The following is a 20,146-nucleotide window of genomic DNA, read 5'->3' as shown; positions in this document are numbered from 1 at the left end:
CCAACGAGGATATGAGGCCGCAGCAAGGGTGGGCGGTGCCCAGTCCTTGCTGATTCCCGTCACCTGCCCACCTGATGCCCCTCCCCCACACTATCCTGTTTTCCTTGGGGAGTGTGCAAGCTCCTTCGAAACCAGACCCCAGCCCTTGGCACCTTTGGGCCTCTGCACTGTCTTTATTTCAGCACTACTGACATCAAATGGGTGGGTTTTCCCACACCACAACCAACCCTTCAACTCTCTAGACACCACAGTTCGATCAATTCTGATGCTATCTATCTGCAGCTGGCATCGGACCCCATAGATTTATGGGGTCAGTCCACAAGACTGCCCACACTTCAGACACCAGTCTCAAATATGGGCTGCCCAGGGTACCCAAACTTCTGAGTTGGCTACAAAGTTGGGGGTTTCCACAACTCCTACCTACCTCCAGTTTCAATAATTTGCTAGAATGGTTTACAGAACCCAGGAAAACACTTACTTTAGTGTGTTCGCTTATTATAAAGGGGACAAATAAACAGGGCACAAAGTCCTGAGCAAAGGAACTTCTGTCCCCATGGAGTTGGGCTATGCCGCCCTCTCAGCAAATGGCTGTGTTTACCAACACAGAAGCTCTCTGAACCCCAAATTCAGGGGTTTTTATGGAGGTTCCATTATGTAAGCATGCTTAATTACCTCATTGGTCACTGGTGATTAAGCGGATCTTTAGCCCTTCTCCGTTCCCAGAGGTGGGCGTGGTGAAGAGAGTTCCAATCCTAATCCCACAGACGGTCCCTTTGGCCTGACCAACGACCAACCCCCACCCAGAAGCTATCTAGGGCCCTACCAAGAGTTACCTCATTAGCATAAACTCTGACTTCGTTGAAAGGAGCTTGTTTTGAATAACCATAGACACTCCCATCTGCCCTATCACTCAGGAAATTTCAATGCTTTAGAAGCTCTCCTGCCAGGAATAGTGGACAGATCAAAAGTACCATATTTCTTAGTATATTGCAATATACACATGGCCCCACTGCAGGGCCTGGCACATAGTAGGTCTTTTTAATGAAGGAAGCACACTGTGTTCCAGGAGCCTCACCATGAAACAGGGATGCCACCACACTTTGCCCTGAGAGCACCCAGCACTGAGGCTGCCCAAATGGTGGGTGGGGGGAGGGGGAGGCATGCTAGGCAGGGATTTGAGAATCCGATCTGGTGTTTGCTCCCATCTCCATCTTAGCTAACCTTAAGTCCTGCTTTCTCACATCCCTAAAAGAAGTGCAGTGCTACTCGCGCCCCTCAGGGCATGTGACAGTTAATGAGACAGTGCGTATGAAGGACACAGCCTAAGAGAGGGTTGGACACAAGTGGCCCCCTAGACCTGTAATTCAAACAGGAAGGTCTGGCAGCTACTGGGAGGGCCCGGTGGAGTGGGTTGGTCCTGAGGGCTGTGTGCCCAACTGCCGCGGCGCCTCGGTGCGACGGTGATAAGGAAAAGCTTCAGGAGGCCTGACACTATGAGCAAACCTGGGGTGGCTGGGGCCAGCTCCGGGCTCTGGGACAGGAGGGGGTCCATGAGGTGACGCTGGGTGGGGGGAGAAAGCAGGAGGATCAAAGGAGTGGGAGACTGCACTCAGAGGGGGCCCTCTGTGGGAGTTTGGGGGCGAGCCAGAAAATTCTGGGAGCCAGAGGGGCAGGACTGAGACATGGGGTCCGCTGCAAGGTGCACTAACGGGCGCCCTTCAGCAGCCTTGAGACGCGGCTCCACCGCGCGCTCAGCGCTCGCGGGGGCAGTCTACTTAGCGGCCGGCACCTCATTTCCTCCACAAGAGAAAGGGCGCAGGAGAGCCGGGAGAAGACGAAAGAATTTGCAAAAAAGGAGAAGCTTCGGCGCCGGCGTGCGCGTCGGCGTCCGAGTCAGCGTCCGGCGGCGGGGGCGGGGCCGGAAGGCGAGGCGGGGCCGAGAGGCGGGGAGGGGCCGGGAGGGGCGGGGCCTGGGGGCGGAGCCCGGCCTGTGGCCCGGCGAAGCCCGGAGTCGCATTGGCCACGACGGCCGAGGAGGCAGCGGTAGCGGTGGCCCGGTGGCGACAGTAAGTGCCGGACGGAGGTTGGGTGCCGGCCTGGCCACCAACCAGCTCTTCAGGGTCCCGGGCGGCCCTGGGCTCCCGCTCTCGGCGTTCCCTCCCCTCCTCCCCACCTTGGGCACTTCTGGAGGCTGCTCCACGGGAGCTCAGGACGCCAGCCGGGCCCCTCTCGCTGCATACTTCCCATCGTGTCCTCCTCCCCAGCGTCCCTCGCCTTCCTACCCACTCTTTTCCGCCTCCCCCCACTCTCTTCTCGCTTTGTCTTTCTCGAGGTCTCTATCTTCTTCCTTCCAATCCTCCTCCTTGTGCATTTCCTGAGATTGGACCACACCGCCTGGATTTGGGGGTGGGGTGGGCTGAGTATGGACAACTCAGCCCAATGTATCCAGAAGGTAGCCGACTCTTGGTCCAAATTAGGGAGCCTGAGGCTGGGATATCTACAGCGCCAAGGCCAGTTCTTTCATGGCCTCTGAGGGGCGCCTTGCGTTTCCCAGCAGTGCGTTCCCACTGGGTAACCTAGCTTCACCAGCCCCCAAGCCCCCACATTACAGACAAGGAAAATGAGGCACAGAGGGGAGACTGATTCAGCCAGAGTAAGAAACCTCGTCGGAACCCGCACCCAGTTCCAGATGGCTGTCTGCAGTGGCCCCAGGCCCGGCAGTTTCTGCGTCTTCGTGTAGGGGCTGCCCCTTGCCCCCATCACCCAGGAAGGGAGCCAGGCCCAGTGTGGCCAGTTCCTGGGGGTGCTTGAGAAATGCACCAGCCATAGCCAGCTCATCCTGGGGATGCTGGGACTCTTCTTTACCTTCCTTTTTCTTCTGCTTTCTTTAATCCAAAAGCCAGCAGCTAGTTTTTATAAAGAGTAATGAGACGTTGCTCACTCCAATGGTCTGGCCTGTGACCCAGGTTAGAGAAAATTCCTGGCTCCTTCAGAAGCTTGGTCAAGGCTGAATAGTCCTGGATAAATAGGTACCTGGAGCAGAGAATGGGCCTCCACCAAGTATGAGCCCAAATAACCCTGCTGTTGGCCTCTGCACCCACCCCTGTAGCTTCAGAACCGCTGGCTCTTTCTCTACTGTCCTACATGAGTCAGAATTTTTAAGCACTAATGTCTGGTTAGTTTGTTAGTACTGGGTTCCCTGTGAATCAAGGCTGGGAAAAGTCCCTGCTCAACCAGGGGAGTTTAAAATAGACTTGCTGACTTGAATGCGGGCAGCCAGCAGCATCCTGCCTGCCTGCTCCAGGATGCATGCCCCCACCAGACGAGACAATATCCTTGGCCGCACAGAGTGCATCCATTCAGCAACACTGATGAAGGTGCCCTGTAGTGCTGCCTTCATCTCTGCTCACAGCTCTCTTGCTACAAGGCCTTCCTGAAGGAGCCTGTCTATGCTCGGAGCCTGTAGACGCAGGAGGCCAAGGAGTCCCTTTGGACCCCAGACTGTTTGGCCGTGTAACCTCACCCTTGCCACTTGGTAGCTGTGTGACCTTGGGCATGTTGCTCAACCTTTCTGAGCCTCACTTTTCATCTATTAAATGGGTCTTAGAATAGTACTTACCATATTATGAGGTTGTTGTCAGGCTCAAGTGCTAGGCACAGACCTCAGCATGGATGAGTACTGGATTTCATTTTAACTATTGGGGATTCCTACTATTTGAATATGGGACAAATCAAGTCCTAATTCTTTGCATCTGAAAAAAAAAGGAGGCAGTAATTCCTGTCCTGCCTAATTCCGAGGAATGTTGTGAGTCTCTCTTGAAATAATGGAGAGGCTCCATGCCTATGTGACAGAACATCCCCGTCACCGGGGAAGAAAGGTTCCATCCTGCCTGGCTTGATGTTCTGAGTAAGGCTCAGCCTCCCATGTGAGCCGAGACACATTTATTTATCAATTTATTGGGGAGGGAGGAAGCTACTGCAGAAGGGACTAGAGTATCCCATCCTCAGCTTTATGGAAGTATTTTCCATTTATCAAGTCACTGCCACATCCCGGGTGCTATATAGAGCATAGAAGTAGGTATGCTACCTTGCACTCAAATTCAGCAGCCAGCCAGCCAGCCAGCCAGGTGACAAGCCCATGATGGCAGGGAAGATGCTGATGTTTGTGCAACAGCCACTGTCACAGGCCAGGCATTGCCAGTCAGTTGTAGTTACATAACCATTGTAAAAGTCTTAGGTTTTTATTTAAAAAACAGAAACAAAACAAAACCTAGGTTTGCAGACGGGGAAATTGAGGCTCAGAAACATGGTGACTTGCCTAAGTCCAGGTAGGCAATAGTTATTGGCAACCCAGAACCTTCCCTCTGTCTTGGGCTACCACAGGTCAGGAGTGGCTGTCTCCTGGTGGGATGTGATGAATAGAGGTGGGGGTCCAGGCAGGAGTCGGAAACCCAGGCTTGGCTATTCCCCTGGCTGGTGACCTTCCACTTCCCTGGATAGACCTCTGTTTCCCGAGTAATGAAATTCCCCAGAAATATATGTCTCAAACTGGCTTCTGGAGGCAGCTGTAGACACCATCGACTTTTAAAAAAATGTTATTGCCCTGGCCAGTGTGGCTCAGTTGGAACATCAGCCTACAGATCGAAAACTTGCAGGTTCTACTTCCGGTCAGAGCACATGCCCAGATTTTGCCTTCAACTCCCAGCTGGGGCACATATGAGAAGGCAACCAATCAATGTTTCTCTCTCACACCAATGTTGTTTTTTTGTCTCCCTCTATCGGTTTCTCTCTGTCTAAAAGACAATGAAAAAAATGTTCTTCAATGAGAATAAAATATTTTTTAATTCAAAAATGTTATTTAATTTGAATACTTTTGTTTATTTTATTGTTTGCTTGTTTATTTATTTATTAGTGTATTTTTCCCATTATCATTCAGTCCCCCTATACTCTCCTCCTGCCCGCAATCACCGCACTGTTGTCTGTGTCCATGAGTCCTTTTTCCTTTTTGCTCAATCCCTTCACCCCACCCTTGGCTGTCATCCTGCTCCCTATCTATGAGTCTGTCTCTATTTTGCTTCTTAGTTCAGTTCGTTCATTCGATTCCACATATCAGTGAAATCGTATGGTATTTGCCTTTCTCTGACTGGTTTATTTCACTTAGCATAATGTTCTCCAGGTCCATCCATTCTGTCACAAAGGGTAAAATTTTCTTTTTTAATGGCTGAATCGTATTGCATTGTGTAGATGTCCCATAGTTGTTTTATCTACTCATCTACTGATGGACACTTGGGCTGCTTCCATATCTCAGCAATTGTAAACAATGCTTCAGTGAACACAGGGGTGTTTATGTTCTTTCAAATTAGTGTTTTGGGTTCCTTCAGCTACATTCCCAGAAGTGGAATCACTGGGTCAAAAGGCAGATCTATTTTTAATTTTTTGAGGTATCTCCAAACTGCTTTCCACAGTGGCTGCACCGATCTGCATTCCCACCAAAAGTGCAAAAGGGTTTCCCTTTCTCCACATCCTCACCAGCACTTGTTCGTTGATTTGTTGCTGATAGCCATGCTGACAGGTGTGAGATGACATCTCATTGTGGCTTTAATTTGCATTTCCCTGATGATTAGTGATGTTGAGGATTGTTTCATGTCTATTGACCATCTGTATGTCCTCTTTGTATGTCTGAATAGATACTTTGGGGAAGTGTCTATTCAGGGCCTTTGCCCATTTCTTAATTGGGTTGTTTGTTTTCTAGTGTTGGGTTTTATAAGTTCTTTATAAACTTTGGATATTAATCCTTTATTAGATGTATTAGCAAGTATGTTCTCCCATCCTGAAGATTGTCGAATGCCCTTATTTTTATTTATAATTTTATTTTTGGACAAATAATACATTTACATACTTCAAAATTCAAAAGGTATGAAAGAGTATGAGGTGCAGTCCCCCCTTCCCTGTCCCTGTCCTTCTTCCGCAGAGGCAGCACTGCCAGAAATCACTCCTGTGTCCTCGCAGAGATCACACAGACACTCCTGTGTATGGTCCCCTCCCCATCCGCCCCAGCCTCGCTTTTCTGCACAAATAGTAGCACATTCTCCTGCTCCTTACTTTCCTCACACAAAGTTGAAGAGCGTTGAGAGTGTATTCTTTGCCCATCAAGGGTCCTAATTCCATTTTTATGGCTGCAGAGACACGTGAAGCCTTTGGGACCTGGTTTGTCCATCCAGGTTGATTGCCACAGGCCCTACTATGCCGCATTGCCTCACTCCCCACCAGCCACACACTGGTTTACTACCTGTGTTGCCCTACATGGGGTGGGAGGGTGACCCCGGGGTCGCTTACAGCTCTGACATCTTGTTTTTTTCCCTGATGCTGAAACCTGAAGCTCTCCCATGGTGCCCTGGTGACTCCATAGCCCCCGGTACATGGTCAGTTTTTTAGAGCGGGTGAGTCCCCAGCTTTAGCTTCTGATCGCCTGCCCCATCTCTGTCTCTGTGTTTCAACAGTGGCCTTTGTCTCAGAGGATGACTTTCGTCACAGTTCCAACTCCACCTATAGAACCACGAGCAGCTCTCTCCACACGGACCAGGAAGCGCTGCTCGGGAAGCTGCCGGACTGCCCCCCGCACCCCCTGCAGAGGCCCGAGGACCGTTTCAACGGGGCCTACATCATCTTCTTCAGCCTCGGCGTCGGCGGCCTTCTGCCGTGGAACTTCTTTGTCACTGCCAAGGAGTATTGGATATTCAAACTCTGCAACTGCTCCAGCCCAGCCCCAGGGGAGGAAAGTGAGGACTCAGACATCCTGGTAAGGGTGTGTTCCTCCTGGGAGGCGAGGGTGCACTCAACCGGGATGAGGTGAAGGGCGGCCTCACTCAGGTACGCCATGCCAGGAAGGATTGTGGCATGCTGACGGTGTGCGAATTGGGAAGCCATGTGGAGTATAGTAGAAACAGTTCAATCCAGTCCTGAGACCTGCTTTGTGCTATGTATGAGGCCCCGTGCTTCATGTGGCAGGCGAGGACGGAAGTGGATAAGACACATTCCCGGCCTCCTGATTGCCTGCTGTTTAACTTGGGGAGAAGATGCAAACAGCAATTGTCTACAGTGTAGTGTGGTAACCCCAAGAATTCAGAGTCCATGCCTTCAGGGGTTCAAAAGGGTGGATCTAATAGCATTAAGTTCAGCAGTTAGTTTAGAAAATTCCAAAAAGCAGTCGATAAATAAGACGGAAAATAATTTTTCTCTTACGTTCAGGTTTGGAGGGAGCAGCCCAAGTCTGGTGCGATGCCCCATGTTGTCAGGAACCTAACTGTTTCATCGTGTGTAGCTTCTAAGTTCAAGATCGCAGTCCAGGGGGGCTGTTGGAGCTCCAACCATGAAATCAAATAGGAAGAGGAGAAAGAGAGGCAAAAGGAAACTGGAAGTAACACACTTTGCTTTTGCTTGCATCACATTGGTCAGAACTCAGTCATGTGGCCACATGAGATGCAAAGGAGGCTGGAAAATGTAGTCTTTGCCCCAGAGAACTCCATACCCAGCTAAAATGAGTGGTTGTATAGTTCTGGAGGACAGGAGGAAATTAAGACTCAGAGATAAGTAGTCTTGTCACTGTGTCTCCTGGTCACAGTGTCTCCAGAGCCTGTCACTGTGGATCAGAGCAGGTGGATTAGAAAAACGGGGAGGAGTCATTCCAGGTGGAAGAAAAAGCTTGGGCAAACGCAGGATGGGAGCAAGTTCAGGTGTGTGTGGGGAATAGTGAAGCATCTAATATTGCTGTAGCTGAGGTGCATGCCAGAGAGAAATAAGGCTGAGATCATTGCCTAGGCCTTAAGTGGCAAAGTGAGGAGTCTCAATTCTGGTTGGTTGGCAGTGGCACCAAGCCCCATCTCGCCACCTACGGCTGCCCACTTTGTGAGGAGACTTTTCTCTTGGGCAGGTGGAGCATTGAAGAAAAAATTTGCCACCTGAGCCTTCATTCAAGACTGTTGCAACATGGGAGAGAGATCAGGCTCAACTTCAGTTACTCAAGGACAAGTGGGGATTAATAGCCGAGAAACACAGTGAGGGGGGGTCAGTGGATGGAAAATTACTAAGAGGGGCCACCAAGGGTAGGGAGATTCTTACTAAAAGCAGGCCAAGGACGTCTAAACCAAGGTCGGTGTGGGGTGGGGAGTGAGAAACTTGATCAAATATCAAGGGAGATCAGTTACCATGGTGGGGGCATTCTCAATAAACTGCCTTAGCAGGATTCTTGCTGAGACCCGCTGGGCATGCAGAGAACAGGACAGGAGCGGGCAGTGAGGGCAAAGTCAAGGCCTGGCAGGAAGAGGGCCTAGAGTTTTGGTTAATCTTTGTCAAGAGCCTGTTCCCTCGATTGATCCAGGAGGGTGTCTGTTCTCCATTGAAAACTCATAGATGGGGAATCAGGGACTCTCTGAAGGCATGCCAGGCTGGGGAGGTTGCTAGCTGCCCCTCTCCCCTGGGGGTGCCCCAGGGGACAAGAAGAATATACCCTAGCAGACCTTAGTCATACCCCGCAACCAGCCCAGGAGGTGGCTTGCCTCCCCTTCCTGAAAGCACCTTTGAAATTCCCGATCTGACCCCCCAGGAACTTTCCCCAGTTTTGTAGGACTGAATCTGACACGTGGACTGAGGTTTACTATCATCTTTGGAGGACTCTGCCAGGACTCCACATCAGAATCACCCAGGGAGCTTTTAAAAAATTCCAATCTGGGCTCCACCCCAAACATTAGGATTGAATGAGATCCCTTGATTCTGACACCTTGTGAGGGCCTGCTTCTGTTAACTGGGGAATTTGTGGCTGCCTCCAGGAGCCAGAGCAGTGTGATATCGACCCCATGTCTGCAGCTGCAGAGCTGTCTTGGGAACATGGTATAGTAGTTTAGAGCCTCCCACTCCAGGTGTGTTCCTTGGTGGAGGCTGGCCTGGAGCTCCTTAGTGAGGCAGAGTCTCAGACCCCACCCCAGACGGGCTGAGTCAGGAGCTGCATGCTGATAGGCCCCCACATGACTGACAGGCACAATAGAGTTGGAGAAGCACTGTCGAGGGCGTGGCTTCTGGAAACCGACTGTGTGGGTTCCAACTCTGCCTCTGCCAGTGCTGATCTCTGTGGCCTCCCTGTGTTGCGTCGTCTTCCTGGTATGCACAGGAAGGTAAGGCTAGCAGCAGCTTCTTAGGGTTGTTGTGAGGACTAAGTAAATTACTCTGCACACAAAGCACTTGGAACCAGGGCAGGCACTAGAGCTGTAAGTGCTGTGTAAACATTATCATTATTATCATTTGGGGGCTGCAGCCCTGGAGTATTTCCAGACGCCTGGCTTACCCGGGTGCTTTATGCTCCACTTTTATTTACCAGTGACTCCAGCAGTGCAGCTTTCCGCTGGCCTTGGTAAATCACTCAGCCCACTTGGGCTTCTTCCAGAAGGCCCCTGTCTGTCTGGGCCAGCACTAGCCTAGGCTGGCCCCCGGGACCAGATTACACGTGCACCTGCCCTGTCCCCCTACCATTGTCCCAACCCAGCTCCTGGGAGCAGGCTGCCGGGGCAGAGGAGGATGTACCGGGGGACCTCTGGGAGCCGGCCTGACCCTCGAACAGCGGACGTCCCCTGCACAGTAGACGTCTGCCGTGAGCCGTTCTCTCTGCAAGGCGATCCCTTCGCAGCTGCAGGCACTTAGCATTCCAGGCCCTGCTACGATGCTTTATTGCCTCTTCCAAGTGCTGGCAGGTGCAGATGTAGTACCTGTGGTGCCCGGAGCTCCTGGCTCTTGGCATCAGAGATGAGAGACCTGTCACCCCTCGATTCATGGGCCGGCTTTGGGAAGCAAGCATGCTGGGGCGTTTCTGCATTTTGCGGGCCATTTTTCTTTGCCTAATTCCCCATTCCTGCCACCCACCTCCCCAATTCTTTCCTCCTGTCTTCCTGATCTCCCTGCGAGAGGCGGCTGGTTTGCTCTGTCACCTGAGGGCCACTCTGGGGGAAGGAGGGGGAGAGTCAGATGGATCTGTCTCCAGCTGCCACCTGCAACTCAGTTAGCTGCGGGTCTGGATGTTGTTTTTTGCTGCACTTTCCTTTTAATATTGCCCAGGGATGGATACCATTGGCTGGCGGGTTCGACTCAGTAGAATGTTTGCACAGGCCACCTCCCCCCAAAATTATGTCACTGGAAGGTCACCTGCCATCCCAGGCTCATTTCCTTCTGCCCGGACAGTTTGGGGGTGGTGTAGGAAGCATCTGCTTCACCTGGCCCTTTGTCTCTGCTCTCTGGAGTAAGAACTTTGAATGAACCCACCACAGCCCGTGGATCCAGAGCCAAAGAGATTAGAGCATAAACAAGGAAGAGCTGGCGTGAGAAAATGGTGCGGGGCAGCCGGGACAGCCTCCTCTTCCGAGGCCCACCCTGGGCCCACCGTGCTGGCAGGGGTGTTAAACGCATTGTCTCTAATTAGCCCTGCGTTTTTCAGACAACAGCCAGAGCTCAGAGAGGTTCAGTAGCCTGCCCCAGTCACATAGCAGGAAGGACTGCAGAGGACTTAACGGAGAAGTCAGGCAGAGAGATGATTGCAGAACTGGTCGTGCCCGGAGAGCGGTGTAGAGGGGTCACCCCTGTCCTGACCCTGCAGGCGCTCTGTCTTCATATGGAGAGCCTGCCCTTGACCTGCAGTTCTGTACCACCCAGACGGGGGCCTTTGCTCTGCCCCTGCATTCTGGACCCAGCTTCCAAGCTGTCAGCATCCCTGATGCCTCCCCACCGCACCCACAGGTTTGTAAGGCATTGCTGATCCTGGGATCTGTTTGCCCTCCCTGAGGCCTCTCCTATAGGCCTGTACAGGCAGGCTGCCCCTGGGCCAGGACTGTAAGCTGGGGTGCCTCCTTTCTGCCCCACAGAGCTGAGTGACTGAACCTTCTGCTGGTCATTCCCTGCCCCGAGGCTTCTGTGGCCCCTCCAAACACGTTTTTCCCGTGCACCTGGGCCTGCCCAGGGCTTCTCTCCGAGGGGCCTGTGGGACGTGGCCAGGTCATGGGTGGGACCCACAGTCCCACTTGGTGTCAGCAGGGCCAGAACCCAGGCTTGGCCATCTACTGCTGTCCCATCTGTCCCTTGGCCAGAGGGGGCTCCAACAGCCCAGTCCCAGAGCAGGGGGCAGATGCCTCTCTCACCCCTGAAACCTCCACTGCTGCTACCCTCTGAATTTGGGGCTCTGTTCTAGATCCCCAGATCCTACTGCATGCACTTCCCCACTAGGTTCTCACCACACAACTCACAGTACTGAGCGCTTTCTGTTCTCAGAGCTGGGCCTGCAGTATCTCATTTAACCCCACTGCACCCCCGTGAGGCAGAGCTGTTGCTGTCAGTGATGATAGTACCTGTCACAGATGAGGACACCTCCTCCACTAAACTGTTAGCTCTTCCGAGATCACCGTGTATCCCTGTGCCTGCAGAACAGCTAGCACAGTGCACAGCACACAGCAGCACACGATAAATATTTGTTGCATTAGTTATTATATGGCTGGGGAGGAGAGCCTCATCACCCCAACCCAAAATGAGGATGACATGGCTCTACAAATGGGCAGAAGAAGATCTGAGGGTCACAGTGGCCACCCCCAAAGACGTTTTGCTCTTTCCCGTGGGTTGGCATAGACATGAAGTGGGATTCTTACAATAGGAAAGGGACTCAGGTTGGCCTGGTGCAGCAGGTGGGGACCTACCCTCATATACAGCATCTTGGTCCTGGCCCAACCCTTCAGCACCCACCCCCCACCAAAGATGCAGGATAGCATGAATAGGGAGCTGTTCTTACAACTAAGAGCAGACATCCCAATTCAGGGAGGAGGGGGTTAAAAGAAACCAGGATGAACTAGTTTGGAGAAGAGGAAACTGGAGGGCAGATGATCAGAGGTCTTGACAATGACCTGCTGACTCTAAGGTCACGCCGTGCAGCCCATGCCCACCCACCTTGGACCTGCTGTCTTCATCTGCAGGATGACCTGGTGTGTGACGCATGGTCACCCCCAATTTTTAGGTGGAGAAACTGAGACTCACAAATTTTAGGCCACCCAGGGCCATTTGCTAGCCAGTGGTAACCAGCATGCTCTCTGACTTCTTCCCCTGCCCTGTCGGTCTCAGCTCTGGCTGCACACTGGAGTCCCCTGGGAGCCTTGGAAGCCCACCCGCCTCATCCACCCACCTGATTCTGGTGCAGTCTGAGGGGCCTGGGCACAAGCATCTTTAAGCTTTCCAGGTGAGGCTAACGTGCAGCCTGTTCTGTGCATCCAGCAGCGCATCCATTGAACTGGCTTCGGCCGCTTCAGGAGAGACTTAGGTGAGCCCTCTGGAAGAACTTCCTGCAGTGACAGTTGTCAAAGCTGGGGGGCCTGGGGTGGGGAGAGGTGGAGGGCGTGCAGGGGCGGTGTTTCCCCCTTGGAGAATTAGAGCAGCCTCCCTGCTGGAAGTCCAAGGAATGGCTTTCCTTGGCTTGGTCTACTTCAGAGAGCGCGGGACTCCTCACTGGGACCCTTACCACCGTAAATGGATGGAGGGTCTTGTGCTTGGCTGACCTCAATTCTTTGGGTTTGATGAATTCTTCTCCCTGGCTGCAATGGCCCTTCCTCCGGGTAAATGCTCCCTCTGGTGGGGGCTGGGGGCTCCAGAGTCGCCCTCCTCCTCCCCCTCCCCCCTGTTTGCCAGACTCCTGGAAAAGGAGCAGAAGGACTGACTGGGCCCCGAGGTGGATGTCCTGTCACCTGGGGTGGCACAAGCAAGAGAAAGTAAAGCCATGAGAACCGCTGTCACTGTGAGGACCAGCCAGTAACCTCTCCATGCTGGCTCAGGTTGTAGGCTGTGACCTGCTGCAGGAGTTTTAGGACCAATGGGTAGTTTACTTTTTAAAAACTCTGTACCTGGGAGAAAGCTGCGTCTGTCTGTCTAGTGGAACCAAAGAAGCTGGGAGGAGCCCAGACAGGGACAGAGGGACCTCTTTCAGCTCCTGTCCTAGTGGTGACCTCTCCTACGGGCTGTGTGGCTTAGGGTCGGGCTCTGCGGCCCCGGGCCTCGGAGCACGCAGACTTCCCCTGGCGGCACTGGCAGAGCGTGCCAGATAGGCCGGGAGGGAAGTTCTGACATTTGCTGCTCACCCCCTACGTGGTAGCTGCCACATGAGGGCTGTGCGGAATCCTAGTAATGTTCGCTGCCTCTACCATGTCCCGGCCACTGGCCTAAGGGTACTGGTTCTTTCTTAATTCCACAGTATGTGTTAAGCCACCTACTGTGCGCCAGGGGCTTTATTTTTATGATCTCTTTTGGTCCTTGCTAAGCCCCAAGGAACAGTTATTATTTTTATTTATTTATTCTGAAATTTTGAAATTTTTGTATTTTTTCCCATTACCATTTATCCCCTGTGGGACAGGTATTATATCCACTTTACAGAGAAGAAAACCGAGGCTCAAAAAAATAAGTAATTTGTTCCCAGGCACAAAGCAAGAGACAGCAGGGACTCACACCTGCCACTGGCATCCATGTTGTCCACCCAGACCTGAGGCTCCGTGTCAGTGTTTTCAGACTTCTCTTGACCACCTACCTAGCTGTGCCTGTCACCTAGAGGAAATGTGCAAGACCTGCGTGTCCATAATGGAATCAACAGTTTCATGAGGCAGCATCTACACTTTCACAAAATCTCTGATAGTAGTTTTCAGGGAGGAGCAAGTGGTCACCTGTGCCGATTTTATTTATTTATTTTTAGAGAGGGGAAGGAGAGAGGGAGAGAAACATCAATGTGTGGTTGACTCTCACTCACCCCCTACTGGGGATCTGGCCTGCAACCCAGGCATGTGCCCTGACTGGGAATTGAACTGGCAACCTTTTGGTTCTCAGGCTGGCACTCAATGCACTGAGCCACACCAGCCAGGGCCACCTGTGCCGATCTTGTAAGTGGCTTATAAGCCACCCAGGCCAAGGATTTAACCTTGTATAGGTCCTTGGTGGCCTTGGGGAACCGCGCCATGGGGGAAGGGGCAAAAACTGGACCCGTGGCTGTGAGCCAGAACATGGGGGAGGGGACACTGGTGACAACAAACCTAGAGAGCTGTGTCTAGAAATTTTACTTTACAACTCATTGTAGAAATGAGGTGGGAGTTACAGGGGAGGTGTAGTCGAGAAGAGCGCCGATTTTCCGGTTTCATTTTATTATATAAGAAAAGTAGCGGCCAGTTTGTTGCTCCTGTGAACGGTCCAGTAGAGAGGGAGAAACGGGTGCTGAGGTAGAGGAGGACGCAGGGCTGAGCGAGCAGACGGAGGGCCTGGGCTCAGGCGCACGGTGGGGGCGGCCCAGGAGAGCATGCAGACCGCCCGTCTTTAGGACTGGGAGAGGAGGCGGCCAGAGATAAAACGGAATGTTGCTGAACAGCTCTGGTCCGGGCCTGGGAAGTGAATTCCGTGACTGTCAGTGGGCTGCAGTCTGTACCGTGAAAGACCCCGCTCCACCTGCTTGCCTCTGACCTCGCAGCCAGCCACGAGGGTGGGTTTTCCCCACTCTACGGACGGATCCGGAAAGTGGGGGCGAAGAGTGACTTGGTGGTGTCACAGAGCTGTGAAGGCAAGAAGGGGGGCGACAACCCAGGGGTATCCAAGTTGGCATCAGATTTCTTGGGGTACTTGGCAAAGAGCCAGATTCCTGGACTGTCCCCCTGCTGGCTGTTTCTCCCGAGTGTCAGCATGGGCACCGTGGCCCCGGGCAGGAGGGCAGGAGAGCAGGTATCGGAGCCGCTTCCTCCGCGCCACTTGCTGTTCCTGGAGAAGCACGAGCCATTCCGGATGTAGAGGGATCACAATGCGCGCCCAGTGTAACTCCAAGTGGAAGGGATGCGGTCCGCTTTTTAAGGACAGAATTCCAAAGAACAGTGCCAGTGAAACACCCCGTCCCTTCCCCCATGAAAGCGTAACTGTCCCTCAGCCTCAAACTAGACTTCTTCTCAATAAAGCAGGATTTTGCCTGAGCCCTATTGTTCCCACAGAGGAAGGGGGCAGATTGGCCCGGGGGTCTAGGCAATGGGGCTGTAGGCTTCCTGCACAGGGCACAGGTGTGGCTGCCAGGTGGAGAGAGCAGCTGCCTAGTGGCTTAGGCTAGTGCCAATGGCTGCCCTACATAATTTTTAAAAATTAGAACCAAAAGTGAGTCATTTTTTTATTCCCTTGCCCACCCCCTGACTCTAAATGCAGACAGAGCCAGCGTGCCATTCCCAATAAATACACCTGTGATGGCTTTTTCTTCTGTTTTTAGCTCTAGCTGCGTCCTGCAGAGAGAGAGAAAAATCCCAACCTGAAGTGCCGTCAGTCATGTGTTTTGTGGCCCAGTGTTCTCAAATCCTCTTTTTATTTTCTCCCCGTGTGTCCAAGGCCCGGCCTCCCCACCCGCGCCTGTTCCCTGACTCTCCTGGGCTATCGATCGCTCCCTCTCTGCCTTCGATTTTGTTTCCTCCTGCACTCCCTTAGAATCCAGAGGCGATTTCCTGGACAAATTAGAACACGGCCTGGGCTTTAAGTGCCCAAGTGTCTCCTTAACGTGATTGATCATCGCGAGCTCCCAGAGAGCAGAACCAAACAGGGGTCTGTGCCGGCGCCTTCATTCCAGGGGTCGTTGTCTGGGAGGGGCCCGAGGGGCCCTTGCTCGCCTCTCGGGGGTGCTCCATATGTGTGTGTATTCGGGGTATGTGTGTGTGCATCCCAAGGCCTGTAGCAGCCAATGCGGTTTCGTGGATTTTGACCCATGTGGACCTCCTAAGAGAAGCAGCCTCCACAAAGGGTAGACGTCGTGTCTGGGGAGGAAGTGGCTGCTGTCTACTCAGGATCCTCTGTTCTTGGTAGTTCTCCTGGGTTTTCTTCTGCAGAGAGCAGCTGGAGCACCCCCAGACCACCTCCTCTTTACCCATGTGCCGGGGGGTGTAGTCCCTGTCCCCACACGGTCAGCCTTGCCACACTGACTCATGTCAGCCCTCTGGGGGCTGCAGAAACTGCCCCGGTCAGGCCGGGGCTGTGCGGGTGGGTGGGGAGTTTCCTGGAAGGCTACTTCCTTCTTGCCCTGGCCACATGGTCAGGCTGCAGAAGAGGAAGGCCAGGCTGGCCCACGCAGCAGCAGTGACCTAGCCTCAAGTCAGCTGTCACCCCTCAGAGGTTGAGATCCCTTGGGTGTGGGTGTTCAGAGCTCCCTCTGGCCCTGACCCTTCCCTCTGCCTGTTTCTGAGTCACTCCTCTGCCTCCTGAGGTTGGGGAGGCTGGCCCGAGGGTACGTAGGGGGAACCCAAAGGGTAAACTGCAGGCCGGCTTGGCCCTTGTTGGGGAGGCTGGCAAAGGTCTGACGGGGGTGGGGCTGGACGGGTGGGCAGCAGTGGTTTCCATTTTCTGTGCTCACCTGGTGTGGTAAAGAGATCTGGGATTCAGGAGAGCCGGGCTCAGTGTCTGACTTGGGTTTAAATTTGCTGCGTGACTTGGAGCTCCATTTCCTTATTTCAGAAACTTGATTGAGTTTCTTGCACTTCTTCTGCAAGGAGCCAGATGGTGAATCTTTCAGGCTTGTGACCACACTGTCTCCTGCAGCCACTTGACTCTGCACTGGAAGAGTGAGAGCTGCCATGGACAATTTGTAAACTGGCCGGAGACCGTTTTCCAGTATTTACCAAGGAGAGTAGGTGCAGATTTGGCCCCGGGGCAGTGGGCTGCCAGTCCCAGTCTAGACTTTCTTACGGTTCTTTCCCTAGTGTTCTGGGGTCTGTGATAGAGGTGCCTGGCCTGCTTAATTTCTCCTCCTAACACTTATCACTGCCTCATGCATTCTCTGTTTACTTGTTTATGCATTTACCGACTGTCTCCTTGGCCAGAACATCAGTTCCCTGAAAGCGGGAACTTGGACTCAATCCCTTGTGCCTGGAATATCTATTGATCTCAACGGATACAAGCAGAGGAATGAGTTATTCTGTAACTGGTGGCGGAGGGCACGTTGTGCCGTGCTGGGCGGCAAGGAGAGAGGGGACAGGAGGAAGAGCGTCGTCCCAGGACGACACTCCGTGGCCCCACACTCCAGGGTTTGGGACCTCACCTGGGGCCATTGTTTGACCCCACGTGCGTGCGCTCTGACTGCCCCGAGCAGCCGCCCTCCCCTGCGCAGTCACTGGCCCTCCGGACTCACTCCGAGTTGAGCAAGCCTGACAGTTAGGGCTCCGTTTCCCTCTGTCCTTCCGTTCTCAGCCTCACTGGCCACTGGCTCCCAGGGCACCCGCTCCGATCAGTTTTTCACAGAGACTGCAGAAGTGATCTTTCAAACACATAAAGTAGAAAGGCTATCCACTGTGACAGGTAAGGCACAGGCTCTAGGGACAGAGGGCCGAGCTTGCACTGCTTGACTTTGGGCAAGTACGTGACCTCTCCACGCCTGTTTCCTCACCTGCAACGTGCACCTTCCCTCCGCGGGCTGCTGTGACCTTCAGGGGAGTGAACACGTGAAAAGCATTCAGAACAGCAGGGCGTGGCAAGGGCTCAGGGAATGTGTGCTGGTACCGAGTTTCTCCGTCGCTCAGGATCCTGCAGTGGCTTCCACTCCGGCCTGGACGCCTGGCCCCGCCCAAGCCTGGCCCCCTCACTCTCTGTATTCCAAGACCACCTGGTTTTCCAGTTGCCTGAACACACCAAGCTCGTTCCTGCCTCAGAGCCAGTATGTTGTTCCCTCTGTCCAGAGTGCTTTTCCCCATAACCCCTCACGTAGCTGATCCTTGGGTCTCTGTCCAGACATTGCCTCCTTCAGGAGGTCATCTCTCACTACCCTTGTCCCCCACTGGGCTCTGTTTTAGCCATTATTTGTTTTTTTCCTGTTATTGCATTTATCATAATAAATGCAGTCTATTTATTTACTTTGCCCCCGTCACTAGTGCACTGTGGCATCAGCCTCCAGCACAGGCTGGGCAGGTATAAGGTGCTCAGCCGTTATTTGGTGAATAAGTGACCGAGCTCTAGCAGATCAAGATTTCTTGAGGGAGTAAATGAACGGATAAATGCACAGCCACTGCCCCCTGTGCCTCCCACTGGCCCTCGTCCTTTGTCATCTGAGGCCTCTAGCTCCCTCATGCCTTCTGGAGCAAACACTCTCTTCAGCCTGCTACCCGACACCACCCCTTAGTCTTCCCTCCCCACTTCCCTCACCTCCACCTGCCGCATCATTTACCCAAACTGGAGCCCGCAGGGTATCCTGGAAAAGGCCTGAAAGAGGGGACAGCACACCAAGGAGCTCTGAGGAGCAGCCAGCAGGAGAGGCTCTGTGGAGAAGCAAGCACCGGAGCTGGGCCCTGCAGGGCTGACAAGGACCGGACAGCTGGGCTGGGCTGGGCTGGGCTGGGCGTGGGGGAGGCAGAGGGTGGCAGTCCAGAGCACAGGCAGGGGGGAGGTGGGAAGCTGATGGGGTGGCTGGCACCCTGGGTGGGCGGGGGAGCTGTGCGGGCGTTGGGTGGGAACATAAGCCATAGTCAGGTGATGGGGATGTGGTCCTGCATGACTGACGTGAGTGAGGGTGGAGGGGCAACCAAAGGAACTTGAAGCGAGGGCATTGGGGAAAGGAGGGGTGACCAGGGAGCCTCGGGAGGGGGTGCTCAGGGCTCTTAAGGGCCTTTGAGCTGGGAGCTAGGAGCTTGGGCTCAGCAGGCCGCCCAGGCAGGAGAGCTGGCTGGCCGTGAAGGTTGTTGGGAGGCAGGGACTGCTACAGCCCTGGGGGTCTTCAGAGCCAGGGGAGGCAAGCTTCCTGAGGCAGGACTGTAGCACAGGGAGGGAGGAGACGGACTAAGGATGGGGTTCAGGGTGCCCCTCTGGTGGCAGAGAAAGCAGAGGTGGGCTCGGCTACTGAGGGCAGAGTTGGCTTCTGGGTCCAAGTGAGAGCACTGCAGGGAAGACACAGTGCATCCCTGTGGCTGCCACAATGGGCCACACGACCCGCCCATGTAGAGCAGCAGGGGTTTTATCCTCGAGGTTCTGGAAGACAGGAGTCCAGCCTCCAGGGGCCAGCAGGACCGAGCTTCCTGCCCCACCACTCACCCTTCCTGGCCCCCGCCCCCCACCCCCGCCGCCGCCGTTACTCTAGGAAGAACCTTGCCGTGGCTCCTCCACATTCCCAGTGGTCCTGGGCCTCCCTGGGTGAGGCAGCAGAACTCCCGTCTCTGCCCGTGTTCCCCTGACGCCCCCTCGTGTGTCTGCCAATGTGTCCTTTCCCTATGAGGGAGGACACCCGTCATTGGATTTAAGGTCACCCAGTCCAGTATGAACTTGTCTTAAATGATTGTATCTGCAAAGACCCCATTTCCAAATAAGGTCACATTCTGAGGTCCTGGGTAGGCATGAATTGGGGGGGACACTGTTCAACCCATATAGATGGGGTGGCACGTGGTATTGGGAGTGTGAGGACTGAGACCAGGCCTCGGTTGCGGGTGGGCTACAGAGAGGCCCCTTTGGAGGAGCCTCCCTCGGAGAGGCCTTGGAGGGGTGAGTGGTTCACAGCGGGGATGCGCGGTCCTGTTGTTAGGGACTTCGGACTGAAGGGGCAGAGGGGCCCGGTGGCTAGAGGCAGTGAAGACAAAGAGGGTTTTCCCTGCGCCCAAAGGAGACCTGAGTGAGCCTGTTAGCCAGAGGAGAAGGGGGGACCAGCAGTGAAGGAGAGAGGAAAATGCAGGCGAGGAAGACGAGGATTCCTGGTGCCGATCTCTAGGAAGGCAGTTTAGGCCATGAGCCAGCAGCTTCTTGCCCAGAGGGGAGGCGGCGGCCCCAGAAACCCTCACACAGGGGCCGGGCTCATTCCAGAAATACCCCGGAGCTCTGCTCACCTCCGGCGAGGATTCCAAAGAAGATGAGGGGGAAAAGGACTGCAACTGGGGAGCTCCTCCAAGCTATTAAAGAGCAAGATTTATAGTGGTCCCAGGGAGCCCAGGCCTGGACATGGCCCGGGAGGCCCTCATCCTTACAGTGGCTGGGTCTGTCTGGCCAGCGTCTTTCCAAGGCTCACCTGTCTGCCCTTGGGCCCCTGGCCACTCCATCATTCCTTGGTTGATCTGGATTCCTGTCTCTCTCACCTGTCTGACCCCTGAGACAGGCACTGCCCTCCCCCCAC

The 20,146-nt window shown here is 54.0% G+C and overlaps 1 protein-coding gene across 1 annotated transcript in view; it reads left to right on the top strand.

Moving 5' to 3' along the window:
* The first annotated feature begins 1,960 nt into the window (after positions 1-1,960).
* Positions 1,961-20,146, top strand: part of SLC29A3 (solute carrier family 29 member 3) — a 44,342-nt gene continuing 26,156 nt past the window's right edge. Inside the window, exons 1-2 of the mRNA XM_028514007.2 lie at positions 1,961-2,066; positions 6,501-6,799. Coding sequence (XP_028369808.1) covers position 2,066; positions 6,501-6,799 — 300 coding nt within the window. The 5' untranslated portion in view covers positions 1,961-2,065. The remainder of the gene's footprint in view (positions 2,067-6,500; positions 6,800-20,146) is intronic.

The sequence above is a fragment of the Phyllostomus discolor genome, chromosome 5, assembly GCF_004126475.2.
Source record: "Phyllostomus discolor isolate MPI-MPIP mPhyDis1 chromosome 5, mPhyDis1.pri.v3, whole genome shotgun sequence".
NCBI classification, from domain to species: Eukaryota; Metazoa; Chordata; class Mammalia; order Chiroptera; family Phyllostomidae; genus Phyllostomus; species Phyllostomus discolor.
Note: the sequence above shows the minus strand (reverse complement) of the source record. Positions and strands in the feature narration are given on the sequence as shown.